The sequence below is a fragment of the Cricetulus griseus genome, assembly GCF_003668045.3.
Source record: "Cricetulus griseus strain 17A/GY chromosome 1 unlocalized genomic scaffold, alternate assembly CriGri-PICRH-1.0 chr1_1, whole genome shotgun sequence".
Taxonomy (NCBI): domain Eukaryota; kingdom Metazoa; phylum Chordata; class Mammalia; order Rodentia; family Cricetidae; genus Cricetulus; species Cricetulus griseus.
The window spans coordinates 204,495,690-204,513,632 of record NW_023276807.1 but is presented as its reverse complement, the minus strand read 5'-3'; the positions used below and the strand labels follow the sequence as shown (position 1 = coordinate 204,513,632).

The 17,943-nt window shown below is 39.7% G+C and overlaps 1 protein-coding gene across 4 annotated transcripts in view; it reads right to left on the bottom strand.

The window, feature by feature from the left end:
* The window catches only part of Tmem260 (transmembrane protein 260), a 65,318-nt gene extending 51,013 nt beyond the window's left edge, over positions 1-14,305 (bottom strand). For 2 of the 4 annotated variants that reach the window (XM_027386568.2, XM_027386570.2), the window contains exons 1-3: positions 14,086-14,303; positions 9,414-9,445; positions 8,548-8,699 (exon numbers count right to left, since the gene is read on the bottom strand). In XM_027386568.2, coding sequence (XP_027242369.1) covers positions 8,548-8,699; positions 9,414-9,445; positions 14,086-14,233 — 332 coding nt within the window. In that variant the 5' untranslated portion in view covers positions 14,234-14,303. Of the gene's footprint in view, positions 1-2,685; positions 2,792-8,547; positions 8,700-9,413; positions 9,446-14,085 lie in introns of those variants that run through there. The other 2 variants (XM_035452536.1, XM_035452537.1) reach the window with 2 other exon arrangements.
* Between the last annotated feature and the right edge of the window lie 3,638 nt (positions 14,306-17,943).

The following is a 17,943-nucleotide window of genomic DNA, read 5'->3' as shown; positions in this document are numbered from 1 at the left end:
GGTGTACAGACACATAGACACACAAGCAGGAAAAGCAGCCAAGCATATTAAGAAAACAAAACACTCAAAGTGCCATTGTGTTTTCACTTGGTAATTCATGAACCCTACCTCAATTTTTTTTTCTTGAACAAACCTGCGTAAGTAATCTCTCCAAAAAACAAATAAAGAATTAATAATCTGCTAGGGTAGAATCTTGAAGTTAAAATTTAGAAAAAATTAAAAGACATACAAAAATGTACAACCAATTTATAAAACTTAATCACACCAATAGTAAACAGGAGGGAAGGGAGTTAAAGTGAGGTTGTAAAGAAGCTAAGAATATTGAAAATAGTCTACAGACACTATTTTTCACTTTAACTTAAGAACATTTTGTGATGAATTAACTATAGTATGAAAAAAAACTGTTGCCCATTCTTAGTTCATTTTTCTATAATATGAAGTCAAAGAAGGTATTGCTTCAAATGAACTACATGTTCTTAGAATTTTCAATGACTTACAGAAAGGTAAACCTGATGAGCCATACTGAAATCACACACTTTGAACACCACTGTTGTGATAATTTAAATAATACAATCACTATGTTGTGAAGGGTAGCCAAATACCAATAGCCATAGTTTTTATACTGCTGAAGAGGTAATCTTAATTCTAAGGTTTCGTACTAATAATTAGAGAACAGCAAAGATCCAGATGATTTACATATTCAAGCCACTGAAGTATGTTTTGTTTTATTTTTATAGTACTGGGGTTTGAACATAGGGTTATAGATACAGTAGACAAATGAACCACCACTAAGCTATATGCTCAGCCCTCTTTGAAGTCTATTTATTTGTGTGTGTGTGTGTGTGTGTGTGTGTGTGTGTGTGTGTGTGTGTGTGTGTGTGTGTTTACAGGGGCTTGAACTTAAGTTCCCAGACAAGCCTTGGATCTGCTGTATTCCTACCCCATCCTCCTGAGTAGCAGATTATAGGCCTGCACTGACAGGCCCCATTTGTTTCATTCTTTATAAACATATTCTGTCCATAAATATGTGATGTATTTGTAGTAAATGAATCTTGATTGTTTTCTGCTTGGGTTATCACTAAAATCATATGCTTCACATTTTAGGAGAACACAGTAGTACTGTACAGCACAGACAGACACACAAAGACAGTATGAGAAGGATGCTCAAGTCTTTTCGGTCTCACTGAGTAATACAAATGGCAGAAATGCTCCACTAAGATACAGCAGCTGTAATGGTGTTAAGAAAGTCCATCCTAGTAAGTGTGAGCATCATAATTCTTTGATTCAAACATAACTGCCTAACATCCATGAGACCCAGAGAGGGTTCCTAAGAAAGCTATTGATTGTGTAGTAGTTTCCTCACTGACAGAAAAGTATTCATCTGTTGACATGAAGGATAAATCAGGAGGTTACAATTTATACCCCTCAATCAGAAAGAAGGCAAACAACAGAAACCTGAAATTCATTCCAAGCACACATTCCATGTGCTTCATAAAATTCATGGATGTATTTGACTTCAATGTTACTTGCGTACAAAGAACCCCATGGGGAGGGAGGGGGGTACACTAGCTTTCACCTATACTGAGCTCTTCTACTTGAAGTAAGTAGAACTGGAAGCAGACAGGCCATGAAACAGCAGATGAACATTAGTGGCAACTAAATTGCTATTAGTGTCACTTGATAACTAAAAAGGCACAATGGATTAGAGGAAAGAAATAGGCTAAAGCAGGATACAATCAACTGCACATGCATCACTCTTATCCTTCCATGTTCTTATCTTTCTGGCTTGTTCACATAATCAACATCACATTTTCCATCTCTCCAGGCTATATGGAGAATGGTCAAACTAGGATTTTGGCAACAAAACGCTTAGTACTGTACCACTTCTTTCTCTTGTAGTCACTCAACATTTTTGTAGTAATTATGCTCAGGCATCTACTGTGTCAACTTCTAGTCTGTAGTCAGATGAGAGTAGGGGGATCTCTAAGCCTTTTCATGTCCAGGTTCAGTCCTCATGAACAAAAACCAGTAACTGAAGACATGGTATACTCAAGTAGTAGCTCTTTAGCCACCACCAATGGGCCTCAAAAACTATAATCTGCCCGTCTTTAACAGATTTTCAACTAAGTCCCTCTCCCACATTTTATAATTGTTTTTGTCACTCTTGAGAAAAATCATACCAAGGATACTTTCACTTTACGAGAGTTGATCAAGACTACTGTTTCTGCCTGAAATAACTACAGACACTGAAAGAAAACTGCCATGGGTTTTCATGATTTAAAACCATATAAAAGTAGAGGGATGTGTGTTTAAAGCCTTCAAAAAGGAAAATTACACAGCACAACAATGGAAGGAATGAGATTATGAACAGCTTCCATAAATAAATGAAATCAATAAATTTCCATGAGAATTGAGATTTACAGGCCAGCAAGATGATTGAGCAGGTAAAGGCACTTACGGCCAAGCCTGAAGGCCTGAGTTTGAGCCCCGAGATCTACATGGTAAAGAGAGAGAACCAACTCCTTCAAGCTGTTCTCTGACCTCCAGGTACACTGTGACATGTGCATGCCTCCTCAAAACAAGATTTGTTTTCAGAAACAATTAACTCAAATAAAGCCATACAATAAAGCTATAAAATAAAATCTAAAACAATCCAATTTTTTTTTGTACTTCACTATCTCATACCTGAATGATCTAGAAGAAAGAACTGTGCTAGTCTTTAGCATTCCCACTGTTTCTTGTAAGTCCAGTAACTTGCACAATGAGAGGCCAACAGCTGCTGAGGTGCTGCCTAGTTCAAAACAGTGGCCCAGTTAAATCACAGTTGATTTTGTTTGAGATACACACAAACATGTCAGACCTTGAAATGAGCATGCTATTCAGTCTCCATAGTGTACTTGGCATTCAGCAGTAAAACTGAAACTGGCTCCTAGTATATTCCAGCACATTATAGTCAAAGGAAAACTTAGAAGATGTGGACTCATTATCAAAGTTAAGACATTACAAGTGTAGGAAGTAAACACAAAACATCTAAATAATTAAAATCAACAAAATGAGGGTATTAAGCTACTCTCATTAGCAACACCAATAAACATGAAAAACAAGAGACTGAATATGAAGTAGTTGAATTACCTAAAGTTGTGAAGTGCATTTTAATACTAATTCGTTAAGGTCATCATCTATCTTTATAAGTTTCAAAAGCTGCAGATCTATGTGAGTTATAAGTTACCATTTTATTTATAATTTTAAGAAATATGTATATTTATTAGCTAAGCAGCAATAACTGATGACTAGTTCCAGTAGCAAGAATCTCGGCAGGAAACAGATTTAGCAATTTAAATGTTTTATAAGTTTTTGTAATTGAGGAAACTTTTCATAATCTGACATTTGTTAAAACCACTTATTAGAAATTATGCAGCACAGTAGCTGTGGAAATATGAGCTAGCTTCACAATTATAAAGTCAGCCTATGTAGCCCTTTCCTATTGTACATAGTGGCATAAGCCCCACGGCGGCCTATCAGCTAACTGGCAGGCAGGGGGCTGCTCTATTCAAAGTGAGAGATACAAGCTGCAGGGCAAAAACCTGGCAGCTCCCATCTGACCCCACAATCCCCTACTGGTGACAGCTCCAAGCTCCATGGCAAATTAGGCCTTCTCATATTACAATTGGAGAAGACAGATTCCATTAGCAGTATCTGAAATTGAGTGGAGAGCTGCACTGTTATCAGGCTTGACTCATAAGCACTGCTATTAATCAGAGCTATGATAGCATTTATATATTTCAAGCTATCTGCTGCCGCTGTGATATTCTGCTACAAAGGGTTGATGGGACTTAGGAAAGTGAACAATAGAGCTTTCTGGGAAAAGCAGAGTAAATCAAGAAAGTCTATGACTTCCGCACATTCTGAAGGGATTGCGGTTTACATAAATTTTCTCCCAATTGGAGATTGAGCTCTTCCTCATCTTACACATGGGATTTAGTTGTCACTCAATGGTAACAGCTGTGAAAAGGTGAAGCGGCCCACCGCTCAGAATATTGCCTGCGCTTTTAAAGCAATTAACCCATGAACAGGAGGGTACCTGGTGATATCAAAGGGATTAGGCCAGGCAGTGCATTATTAACATCTCCTTGAACTAATTCTAACTCTGACTAGCTGTCAGAAAAGACTCCACAGTCTTAAAAGAGTTTTGCCCTGCTTTTCTCCCTTCAAAATGAAGCACTGCTATTTGAGCCTAATATGTCCCTCAACTTAGAAGAAAATGCAAATGAGCTGGGCTCTTAATATGCTTAACCAACCTGAGTCAATGCAATTTTAATACACGTATGAGAAAAACATGTGATCAATTAACCAGGGATCAAGACAGATATTCCCCTGAATGGAAATGAATGCTCTGGTACTTCCCATTCTTCTCCAAGTATGGAAGCTTGGTGATGATGTGTTACTTATGCATAGTTACTTCTGAAATTAGGCAGTGCTTCCCATTATTCTTTATGGCAATAATCTAAAACACTCTTTGAGCTGGAAAATCCAAATGTCCCTTAAGCAGGAGATTCTGCATTCTCCAAGGTATGGCATTTTAATTTTCTCTTCTTTACTGAGTGGAATCTAAATGGTAGCTGTAAGAGTAGCAGACACACTGCTCAGAATCAAGCACTTTCCAAAACTATAATCAAATTAGCTTTTAATGCTTAGAAACACATATTATAAAAATGACAAAACCCCAAGCATAAAACATGAACACAAAATAACCTGTCAGAAGATAAGTCAACTATTATTGCTGCACTTGATGGCAACTTCTCTGTAGTTCCAACACACCAATGATTACTGATACACAGATAGTCTACATAACATATTCGACACTAAGAGACCTGGTTTCTTATCATACTGTGCTAATGGTCTCACTGCTTTTATAAATTTCCAGAACAGGGACTTTTAGAATATCTGAAGATCTGCTTATTTAGTGGATGGTTTACCTAACTTTCTTTAAAAGTGATTTTTTGTAATGAAAACTAGAAGCATTTTACTTTCATTTCTCATTGGATGCTTAATAAACACTGTGGAATGGATTTTTCTCTAGCTCCACCTGGCCAGTAACAGCTGGAAATCATCCCCATCTTAATTTGCTGACTTTCAAGGCTATTGAGAATGTATTTCTTACCTGGTACCTCTTCTAACAAATGTTCTAAGACATGTCCTCACTGGAGACTATAAACAGTTAAATCTTCCCGGGGTACAGCGTTTTGTTTTTTTTTTTAATATGATGCTGTCAGTGTGCTCTCTTCTCTTTAAGTGATAGCAGCACATAGGAAATGTGTTTGACGTAGATGTGTGATTATGACTTTAGCATTCTTCCTGATTCACTACAATAGGATCTAATTAGACATTTCCTGGAAAATAACTTAAAATTCAAATAGTAGGCAAAGATAGATGGCATTCATATTTATGATTTAAATTACCTACAACTTTAAAATTTTTGTATATAGCATCTATGAATTACAAATAGGATACTTTAAATCACATATTATCAAATTTAAAAATTATTTACTTCAGTGGCCTTAAATGAACAATTATTGTTCATTTAAAATAACTTAATTACATAGCTTAATATAAAGGTATAGGGATGAATTGAATATTATATCACAAAAATGAAAGATTAAGTTCCCTTAACAAAATGCAGGCTTTCCAATGCCCCAAAGGGCACACTATTCCCAAAGAAGCATGCTCTCCCTATTTTAGTTCAATGAGCTGCACCGACACATACTGCTTTCAGTGTGCTATTTTACTCATGCTTTCTACATTCGAGCAAATCAAATAAAACTGATCTCCTGCCAACCATTAAGAAAGACTGACAAAAAATGCAGTGTTAATGATATCTTACAGCTTTTAAGAGCAAGAGAAGGATACAAGAAAAGCAAAAATTATATAGTAATTGGAAACAACGAATAAATTGTTCTTTCAATCTAAGTCATGTTTACTGGAAAAAAATGGAGCTTTTTACATCAACACATTTAAACAGAAATTTGCTTTTGAAACACAATCTTTGTTTAAAAGGTACAGAAGGTCTTTATGTCCACCCCAAGAGCTAAATATAGTGAATGCTCCGTGAACAATTACCTGAAAAAGAATTAATTTACTGCACACCAGTCAGCTCTAACCTCCATGTACAGTAATGCTCTCTTAAGTGATAGGAGAAAGAAAGAACCAAACTGCTTCCTGGACCAAAACCCTTCAATAGTCAACAACAAAATGGAAAGATGACTTGGTCTGTAAATGATTAAAGAAGTGAAATGTCTCCTAAACAAATTCTGAGCAAGGAGGCAACCTGTAAAGGAATATATTTACTGTAGGCCAGGGCTGGAAAAAGCCACCACTATAATGGCTGCACAAAAACTCTCCTGCTGTTGGGTTTACATTCACAGAAGAAAGGTTTCAGAGGTTAAGTTCAGGTCATACAACAAATGAAATTGTAACAAGCCAGCTGACATTGTATAATGTCTTCTTCCACTCAATCAATAGGCTACTGTTAGTCCTATTACCATAGAGATGGCTTCTCCTTTCTGAAGGGTGTCTATTGTTTGACAAAACAGATTTGCCACTTGAACTGGGTTGTTCCCAAAGGACGTGTACCTTGTCAGTTATTTGTATTCAAAATAATGAAGTGTTTTCATATTAAAGTGCATGTGAGCAATAACGTCATTGGATTCTTTCTCGGGGAGAAAACAACTTTTCTAAAGGACTGTATTAGTAAAACCACTCACATTTTAGTAGCATTAGAGTTCTGATTCAAAATCACAGCAAGTGTGATGATTCATCGACAGTGTTGTATATTAAATCAGAGTTGCATGCTAATGGGCTCATCTAAAATTCACATAATCAAGCACAGTAAGCAATAAAATCTATACCTAACTGGACAATTAAAGGAAAATTGTTGTCTAAAACTATTTGATTTGGAAGAGGTTTTTATATGATTTTAAAAATAGTAGCGCTTTATGGAATGCCATCAACAGTATGTGAGAAAATATGAAAGTTTTAGAACACCAATTGCCCTACTTGCCTCAGCATGAGAACACACACACACACACACACACTACACACACACACACACACACACACACACACACAATTCACAGCACCAAAGTGCCTATCTTAAAGCTTATTGTGAAAATTAGTAACTTATGTCTTCAATATTGAACAGGTTAAGTTCCAAATTTCAACCCAGATATTTAAAAATCAAAAACCAGTTTCTCTCTTAATGGAAACTGACAGGTACTTAGTCATAGAAAATTCAGGAGAAATAGTTTTGATCGAAATTATTCCAACCTTTTAGAAAAAATATCAATAACACTAAGCAACCAAGACTATTAAAGGACTGACTACCAATGAAAATATGTAAGGTTAAATAGAAACATATCAAGTGATAAGGATAAAATTTAGCAAATTGTCAAAACTATAATAGTTGATTCTGAACCCATTCTACAAATAGAATTAAAGGTAAATATTAGAGTTATTATGTTAGCTTTTCCACTTCTATAAGTAATTCAAAAGAAACCTAGAATTTAAAGCACAATACTATGACTATTATATTAAAAATGCTAGGTGGCAAAATTAACAATGGTAATTGAATCTATTCAAATTATATTATATTTACATTAATTTCTTTACTTAAGAAAAGCTTACAAAAGCTTTTGAACACAGGACTTTGTTTTTTGTCATTTTTCCACAAAGTACAATTTCTACTTTTTTGGTGTCATCCTCTTAGGAAACAGGTTTGGACTAAGTTAAGAAAGGAGATAGAAACATCAGAGGCACAGGAGTTCACCAATGTCCTAAATAGTGACCAATCTATTAAAAGCACAGTAGCTTCCCACAAGGAATGCCTCCATCACTGAAGTCAGTGGGATCTATTGTGTCTCCCTTGCCTATGGCTACGGTGGGACTACATGAAATCTCACTAAAACCACACCTCAAATGTGACAGCCTGGTTTCTACAAGCATACAGTTATGTTCATATTTATAATGTAATCAGCTCAAACAACACCTCAAGTGTGACAGCCTGGTTTCCACAAGCTTACAGTTATGTTCATATTTATAATATAATCAGCTCAAACCACACCCCAAATGTGACAGCCTGGTTTCCACAAGCATACAAGTTATGTTCATATTTATAATCAGGTCTCAGGCCCAGCCTGAGAGGCAGCTGCCCATCTGCAGCACAGTGAGTAATTAAGTGAATTGACTATCTACAAAAGACAAGCTTTGTGTTGTTGAGTTAAGTCAGCCCACCCTCATCTTTGTAAAGTGACAGTCCTCATTAGTCCTGCCTAACCAGAGAACTGTGATAATGGACAGGTGACACCTTCAACCCACTGTCCAAAGCAGAGCCAACTGTGTAAACATCTGAGGGGTTATGAAATTCCCGTAAAAAAGTGAAATTATGTGACTTAGGGAAGCCACTTCAGCAACAAAAGATTTTACAAATATATGTAGCTGGTCATGAGGAACCCATATCACTAATTCTCAAAACTAACTAATCAACTACTTTACCTGAAAACGGTGAAAAAAAGGAGTGAAGCAGCTACCGCTCCAAATAAGCCACAGAGAAGATTGACTCGGTAGGCAACGGAACCAAATGGAAAGAGAGTGATTGCCAGGCTAGCCACCAGTGTGAACAAAGGATACCCGGGGGGATGGGCAACCTATGGAAAAAAGAAGCAACCGTCAGAAGTTTTCATCTGGAAAGGTGCGTCGCACTGGCTTCAGCTGAAAAAGTAGCCCTTTTCTCCGGCCAGCATGAGGACTATGACTCGAGGACTAAATGTCTGAACAGTGGCTTCCTATTGTAATCTTCTTGTGTCAATATAGCTGTTTTCTTTGGTGGCTCTGGTGTGCCTATCGTGCAGTACGTCACCTGAAGGGAGGGTGGCATATTCCACTGCTAGTCCTTAAGCAGTCTGTGCTCTAGGTTTACAGTACTTTCGGGTCATTGAAAAGGTTACTGAAAGCAGGCAGGCCCTGAAACATGCCTTGGTTAGAGTCGAAAGACCACACTGCTATGGGATTACCACCGCGCTGACAGTCATAAGGTCTTGACTAAAGGGATCACACACCATAATAAAGTTTATTAAATAATAAACTTATTAAAATTGTTAACCCGATTTATTCTCCACAGCTTATACAAAATTTGGGATGATAATAAGCCAGCTACTGTATATATAGTAAAGGCTTTGCTTTATAATTTCAGTTAATTGGATTTAAAACTTAAAGTAAATTGTCATGTACTGTACTTATAAGTTACTAAAAACTAGGGCTTGAAAATAAATTAATCTACTTTATTCCATGCTTAATTAAACTTTCTTAATTCCTAAAACTGTTAATGAGAGCATTGATTAAACAATAAAACTAATACTTACTCCAAGCTCATGTGCGGCTGTGATCAGTTCCCCTGTGAAAAAATAATGTAAAACCAATAATTACTATTACAGAATGACACTCCTCCAAAGTTTTCAAAATCCGGATGCTTGCATTGGGGTTTTGCATTAATTTCACTGGATAAAACTAAATCTGGGGAGATTTAACAGCATGAAATAGTCTAAGAGTACTTTCTCTCTTAGGTCTTATTAACAAACTATCTTCCATAGTTTTAAGGAACTGGTCAGTGGAAATACATGTGAGTTCTAATTTAAAAAAAATTTCTTTTCCTTCCTGAAAGTTGTATTTTTTTAAAAACTTATTTGTTGATCTTATGAATATGAGTGCTCTATCTGAATGTAGAGGAGGGTATCAGATCCCAATACAGATGGTTGTGAGCCACCATGTGGTTGCTGGGAATTGAATTCAGGACCTGAGGAAGAACAGCCAGGGCTCTTAACCTCTGAGCCATCTCTCTAGCACCATGAAAGTTGTATTTACTTGTAAATATGCAAACACATTAGCACAGCGTGGATGTGATATGCTGCATTCTCTCAGGAATGTAGCATGGCTTATAAAGATGCAATTTTAAAGAGGAGTGGCAATAGTTTGGGCCTGTTATCTTAGTACTCGGGAGACAGAGGCAGGAGGATTACCATAAATCCAAGGTCAGCCTAGGAAACCTGGTGAGACTGCTGCTCCTACAACAAAAAATGATGCAGCTGTCTGCCATAAAAAGTATACAGAGGTTTGAGGTTTGGACACTGTCAAATGTGCCATGTTACCCAAATGCTGGCATCTGGATACCTTGTCTACATCAAGTTAGGTATCTTTAAGCAGTCTGCATTGTTTTGGTAAGCTCTCCCATAATGTAAAGTTTTGGAGCAATATATCATTCTATCCTTTACATGGAGCTCCTCACTGCTAGCCATTCTATCTAAGTTTACAGCACAGTAGGCAATCCGACATCTGTTACTGTAACTAGAGCATGTCTAACTCACATCTTGGCACAGCAGCACAGTGAAAAGTTAGTCTGGATAGTGACTTATGGTTACTTCTTATTAGGAAAGGCACTAGTGTGCAAGTTCTGTTCCTCAACAGATACCAACCCTCTGCCTTTAATTTCTACTGTCCCACTTAAAAAAATAGACCCCCACCTTCCCTGGCCTGAACTATATAGCAAGACTTAACTAATTCACTTTAATGTATCTTTGTTCCAAAACTATTCTTGATTGCAACACCCTTCTCTCAGTTTCTACAAAATCAAGAAGCTGGAGCCTATCCCTAGTCTACAATTTCCCAATGGCTGCTGTTACTAAATTCAGTTATCTTAACAAGAATAAGGGCTTCTCCAGTCAGGCAGTTCCCCTTGGCAGCCTTGTTTCCACACTACCTATGCTCCCCAAATCTGAGAGCCAATGTTGCACTGGGGTGGCCCCTTTTCACACCTTCACCAGTCGTCTCTCACCCTGGAATACTTTTCCACCTTTCGTCCCTAAACCTGTCAAGGCCCAGTTCAATCGCCACTTTGGAATAACACCTTTCCTTACACAGCCCCAGCCCCAGCATCCTCTACCAGTTAATCATTTCCTCTCCTCCACATGTCTCAACTATTTAGCACTTTCCTATATAGGGTTATATTCTAGCTAGTTGTTTTCATTTCTTGTCTCTCACTAAGTCTAAAAACATCATCATAGTCATTTAAGGATCCTGCCAAGAAAAACACCACCTGTCCCCTCTCTGGCCACCCACAAAGAATCAAGAACAAATCCTCAGCACATAGAGGGTGATGGAAGACATACCACACTGTAGTCCTTAACTACTCAGAACCCCTTTTCTCCAGTGAATGACTGCTTACTTAGGTCAATTAGGGATACTGGCATCTCAGAAACTGAAGTATTTTTCGTATTGTGAACACTTCTTTTAGAGAAATTGTTTATAGTCGAAAAATGTGTATAACTGTTTCCTTTATAACTACTAGGTATAATTTTACTTCATGATTTAGCTCAGTTTTGATCTATTTGTTGCTTTTATCTGTGTGACAAAGTATACTAAGTTGCAGCTTTCAAGGCCACTATTCTCTCCCATTTGGAGTGTATTAATACCATTCCTCTGCTTCTTGCCAAAAAAATAAATAATCTGTATTTTTACCTCTGAAATTCCATTGTTACAAGGACAAATCTGACAAATTTCTATCAATTATGGCAATGGTCAATCAAAAAAAGAAAAAAGCCACTGTTCAAAATCTATAACGCATCCGTGGTCAAGAGCAAAGGGAATGCTCTTAAAGTGAATGTGAAAAAGAGGAGGGCAAAAATACTAAACTCAGTGCCTCCCAAGTTCTTGTTTTCTCCTAGCCCTTGTCAGTGTCGTTTCCTTAGTTAAATTAAAGGGCTACTTGTATTAGAACTAAACTTTGTGAAGGTCTTCCAACATTACCACTGAAACTTGCTGGGAAAATTTTAAGTATATTCAAGTTTGAGACACATAACTTTGTTGTGCCAGATACAAAGTAGTACAAGCCCAGAGCTGCCTGTAGATGCTTAAAGTGTACATGCCCATACATCATTAATTTTTTTCTCTTGAGGATCATGAGAACTGTCCACGAACAAATATGCATGTTTAGTAGTGAAGGAAAAGAAAAAAACTGGCAATGCCACACAATATGGTAGATCTATTGAGTACAACTTAATATGTATCAGGAAGGGTACATGCTTTATTTGGTTTTGAGATGTATTCTGTTTATTGACAGAACATAAATTTCATAAACATTCAAGTACATTCAACACAGAAACAGCATGATCAAAGGTAAGCCTAAACAGAATTTCCACATTGGCATGTAGTTGAAAATAGCTTATTGATGATTCCCGAAAATGATCATAAAAAATCAGAAGCAAGCAACCAATATCATTCAGCATCCAACTAAACACATCAGACCAAGTAAGAAGTCTGGTAATTCAGATGAATACACAACTTTATTCTCTTGGTGACACATGAAATACAGTATTATAAAAGAAGACAACAATTTAAAAAGATTATCACTATGTATGATGGAGAATTTAACAATGTCCCAAAATTCTTTTGAACAGGCATTAAAACAGAGTGTTCCAAAGTCAATCTGTGTAGGTTCTTTTTGGATGGCCCTCACTCACTGTGTCTTTGGCTAGCCTTACTTCACTCATCTCCAAAAGAAGAGAACAGCACCTACCTCCTAGGACAGCTGGAAGAGCAAAAATCCATAAAAGGCACTTAGGACGATTAGTGGCATATAGTAAATGCAGTGTTATGCTTCTCATCCCACACTTGTGGCTCTAACAACCATAAATTGTTGTAGATATCTTTTAATGGGTACAGAGCTAGCTAACCTCTCAATAACACCCTTTAATATCAAACCTCTTGCAGCCCTAAAACTATTTCATTATTTTATAATAACCTTGCGAAGTTGATAAGTCCATTCCCAAACACCATCCCCAGTAACTGGAACCAAAAAGAGGAGACGACCTGAAAACGGAGCATCAAGGATCCTTCAGTTGTCAGGCAATCTTGAAGCCAGTCCTGGTAATCCCCATCTCCTGGCTTTCTTGCTGTGTAATCCTCTCCCCTTTGAACTGGTCTAGAATTACTGACTCCCTCAAATAAAACAGGGCAGTGGCATATCACTTCCTGGATTAGGTTTCAAAAATGAAAGACAGAATAGAATGTCAGAGTGCTCTATCTCTTTCTTTTGACAGGAATCGGCTATCTTATGGAGAGTCACACAGCAAAGAACTAGACTGAGTTTGGAAGTAGAAGCTCCCCCAACAGGGCCAAGAGGTCTGCAACTGCAGCCCACATCTTAGTGCCCCAGCTAAACTGCACCGAAAGCTACTGATCCAGAGACTGGGAGACGATAAACGTTCCCTGCGTCAGCCACCAAATCTGGGTGAAATTTTCAGGTAGTGAAATGATAAGCAGCTCATGGGTTCTTCAGCAAATTTTGCCACAGCACCATTCTAAAACATTGCTGGTCACTTGATCTGGCTGTAAAACAAAGCCAGGAATTTCATTTCTAGATTCAAATATGTAACAATTATTCCCCTGTCTTCATCTGTGTGAGATACGCTTCTTCTCCCCTTCCCCCGCCCCATAGAGGGCTGCCTTAAGCTGCCCCGGCCCTCCCTTTTAAGAGTTTCCCCTCTTAATAGTCAGGTTCTAATTATTGTCACTTCCTGGGAAGCTTTTCCTGGTCTTCTGAAGGATCCACTACTCACCGCCTGGCACTCTGAACTACATCTCCCCTAGTGCCTCCGTAATCGACCACCACTTAAAATGTAGTTTATTTAGGAACTCGTTGTGTCGTGTCTAAGCACACTAGGACGCTCTAGGTATTTGTTCACTACTGTCAATCTTTTCGTCTGTAACACTGTAAAGGTCTCGATAGGTAACACTTATGGACCAAAACGGATCGCAAAGTGGAAATGACCGGCGGGAAGTGGACAGGTGGTGAAATCTCATCAGCTGAAAGCCACAGAAGCGGGACAGCTCAAGAATACAGAGGCCAGAGATCCAGAAACGGAAAGGCGGCTAGTTCTGGAACTCAGAACTCTGCGCTGAGCTCCCGTGATGGGACGCGGGAGCGGGGGACACGCCCGGGGACAGGGGGCCTGGGAGGAGGGCGGCCCGCGAGTACTTTACCCGAGTCTCCCCCCGGCAGCGAGCGGGGCAGCGTCAGGGTGAACACGGCAGCCACGGCGGCGAACACGGCCACGCTGCCGCGGAGGCCCCCGGAGCCCCACGGCCCCGCTCGGGCTGCCGGGTCCCCGCCGTCGCCATGGAGACCCATGGGCCCGGACGCGCGCCAGCTCGCCCACGGCGCACACTTGCCGAACCTTCCCGGCCGAGAGGCGCGCGCAGCACGCGGCGGCTTCCGGTCTAGCCGGGAGGAGCGGACCATGTCTTTGCCCGCTCGGCGGGGGAGGAGGAAATAGCGGGTGCGTCCCGGCACGGCCTAGAAGTTTTCTGGGAGACACTACGTGTGGCAATGAGCTTGTCTAAGTGTGGCTTGAAGTAATGAATCACCAGGGAGCATAATTCCCTACTACAGCAAGCCTGGGACAGGCCTACTGACCCTACGTAGTATCTTTCCCCCCTTCCTCACTGATGTGGTCGGTTCCAACAGTGAAGGAAGCGGAGACGAAAATGGCGAGCCAGAAAACGCTGCTCTGCCCCCTATGGCCCGGAGTGGAACTGCCCAAAAGAGCCCCCTAGGAACCGAACAAATACACTAGTTACTATTATGTTTTTCATTTGGACACATTGATCGCGGCTATGTATTTATAACGATTTGCCTCATTAAAATTAATGTAAATCCGTGTGATATTTATTAATTCACTAATATTAAGATATTAAAACGTGCTAGTTTGTCTTGTTTTCTTACAACACGAGGACTCGGTAGGTGAGTTATAATGCTTGAGTCCTGGCCCTAAAAAAATAATTCTTCATGGCCAAAGTGTCTCCTATTTAAATAGAGAGGACTGTTTTGGTGGAAACCTGCTCTAAAAGTGGGAAATGAAATGGAGACACCACGTAAATAATGCAAGTGAAATGCAAAAAGGGGTGGGCAGCTTCGCAGCACTTGGCTGAGAATTGAACCTAGCGCCTCACACATGCTAGGCAGGCACTCTGCCACCAAGCTGTCTTTCCGGCCCTTAGTAAACATTTGTCAGCTTAAACTTTTGTATTATTATAGCATTTATTCAGACTGGGGAGGGGGCCGGGCAACCTCCGTAGAATGTTTTTCAAAATACGCGAAAAATGAGCAACAGTCTCAAATGTTCCTGCAGTCTCAAATATTCCTGCAGTCTGACAGGAACAAAGTGTCCAAACTGTAGAGCTGATTGGCAGTAACTATGCCCACCTATCTTAGCCTGTTCTCGGTGTTTATAAAATGTTATAGCACCTTAGGTCCTGGGGCACAGAGGAGGTGTGGCTCACTTTCCTATTGCAGTGAGAAAACACTGGCCAAGGACACCTATAGAAGAAAGGTTTTTTTTGGAACGACAGTTCAAGAGGGATGTGTTTGTCACAGCAGGGAGATGTGGCAGCAAGCAGCAGCATGGAGACCAGAGAAGAAAAGGAGGGCTCATATCTTGAATCACTGGCTCTGTATATAGGCACAGTATATGGCAATATAAGTTTCAACTCCAAGCAGGAAACAGAAGAACCTCAAAAGATGCAAGTCTTTGAACTCTCCAAGCCTTCCTCCAAAGTCTCCTTTCCTAAACCTCTTCTAAAAGTGCCACTAGCTGGAGACTAAATATTCAAATGGGGACATCTTATTTAAACTACCATATGTGATACGCTGCTTGGTCAATGGTTCTCAGCCATCCTTGTATCATATTGGCTGCTTGTTCAGCCCTTGTCCCTGTTTGTACAGGGCTGTACCCTATGATTCCTATCAACATAACAACAGAAAGTGATGGCCATCCTTTTTTGAAATTAGATCGTGGGAGACTGTATTTTCAGCCTGCTCTCACTCCACTATTTCTCATCTTCTTGTTCTTTCCAACTAAGCCAATTACTACATTGTTAATTGCTCTTTGAAAAGGTCTACATGGTAAAAAAAATGAGAGCCCCTCCAGCCATCAGCCAGTAAGCAATTGAGGCTCTTGGTCCATTAAACTTCAAAGAAGTAAAATCAGCCAATTGCATATAAAGGAGTTAGAAAATGGGCCTTTCCCCCATGTTAGCCTTGCAATAAGTACAACTCATGGAGCCTGTGAAAGCCCTTGAAGCCCAGCACCCAACTAATAATTTCCTGATTAGTGTCCAGTGGAAGTTGTGAGGCAGTGAATATTGAGATTTAAGCTTCAGAAAGGCTTCTATTTCTTTTCTGAAAGAGCGTATCAATGAATAGTTCAGATCCAAGCACACACTTGGTGGTGATACATTGTTTATGATCTAATAAAGCTTGCCTGGAGATCAGAAAGCAAAGCTAGCCATAGTCATAGAAGCTGGGCTTTGGATCCTCAACAAGAGCAACAAATGCTTCTTATCGCTAAGCAATCTCTACAGTCCCTTCATTCACTCTTTTTTTTTTTTTTTTTAAGGGTGTTCTGGGAATGCTGGATTCTTCTGTATTTCTATGTCCTCGATTGAGTAAGTGACATGCCTTTCCTAGAAGCAAATGATGCTGGGAAATATACCTTTCAAGTAGATAGCTTGTAGCTTGCCCATGGTCTCTCTCTCTCTCTCTCTCTCTCTCTCTCTCTTCTCTCTCTCTCTCTCTCTCTCTCTCTCTCTCTCTCCTCTCTCTCTCTCTCTCTCTGTGTGTGTGTGTGTGTGTGTGTGTGTGTGTGTGTGTGTGTGTGTGTGTGTGTGTATGTGTGTATCCATGTCTGTGTATGTAGAGATCAGAGTTCAATGTTGGAAGTTTTCCACTGTGGTTGTCCATCTTGGGTTTTTGTTTTTTTGTGGCTGGTTGGGTTGAGTTGGGTTGGGTTGGTTGGTTGGTTGGTTGGTTGGTTTAGGGTTTTGTTGTTGTTTTGAGAAACTGATTAGCTGGATTTTCCAGTGAGCCCACAGAATCCAACTATCTCGGTCTCCCACCCACGCCCCCACCAATTCTGGACTTAAAAGTGCCAACACCATACCTGGGTTTTATATGGGTCCTGGAGATCCAAACTCAGGACCTCAATTTCACACAGCAAGCAGCTTCTCCAATGACTCATCTTCTCAGCCCCGGTGCCTAAGTCCATGCTGTCCTATTGCTGTGAAGAGATGCCATGACCATGGCCACTTTTATAAAAGAAAGCATTTAATTATGAGCTTGCTTGTAGTTCCAGAGGGTTTCCTTTATCACCATGGTGGGGGGAACATGGTCACACGAAAGCAGGTACTGAAAGCTTTACATTCTTATCCACAGCTAGGCAAAGAGAGTGAGACACTGGACCTGGCAAAAGCCCACCCCAATGACACACTTCCTTGAACAAGGACACACCTCCTCCAACAAGGTCACAACTCCTAATCCTTCAAGCAGTTCACCAACTGGGGACCGAGCATGCAAATATTTAGCCTATGAAGACCATTCTTATTCAAACCACTGCACTCAGGGTTCTCTTACAATGAGTAAAGGGAGAGTATGTGATGGAAGCCAACTAGCAAGTCCTTCATAAATAGATTTGATAACTTGTGCATATTTGAACCTTGGATGGTCAAGGGTTCAGTTTCAGTGGAGTGGTACATATGGAAATCAGGCACCAGTGTGTTACGAAACAGATGATTGAAAATAGAATACATTTCTTAGAAGTTTAAAGAATAAGAAAGAAGTGTGGAAATTCACTGAAGTGCTAGGTGAGGTTCATTTTGTTTTGTCTTGTAGTTTAAAGGAGTATCTGGAAAAGAGAGAATGTGGGGATGAAGCCAAGGAAAGCAGAGGAGGGTTGAATTTAGGAGAAGAGGAAGGCCTGTGCTGGTGCACACCTTCATTCCCAGCACTTGGGAGGCAGAGGCAGGTGGATCTCTGTGAATTAGAGGCCAGCCTGGTCTACAAAG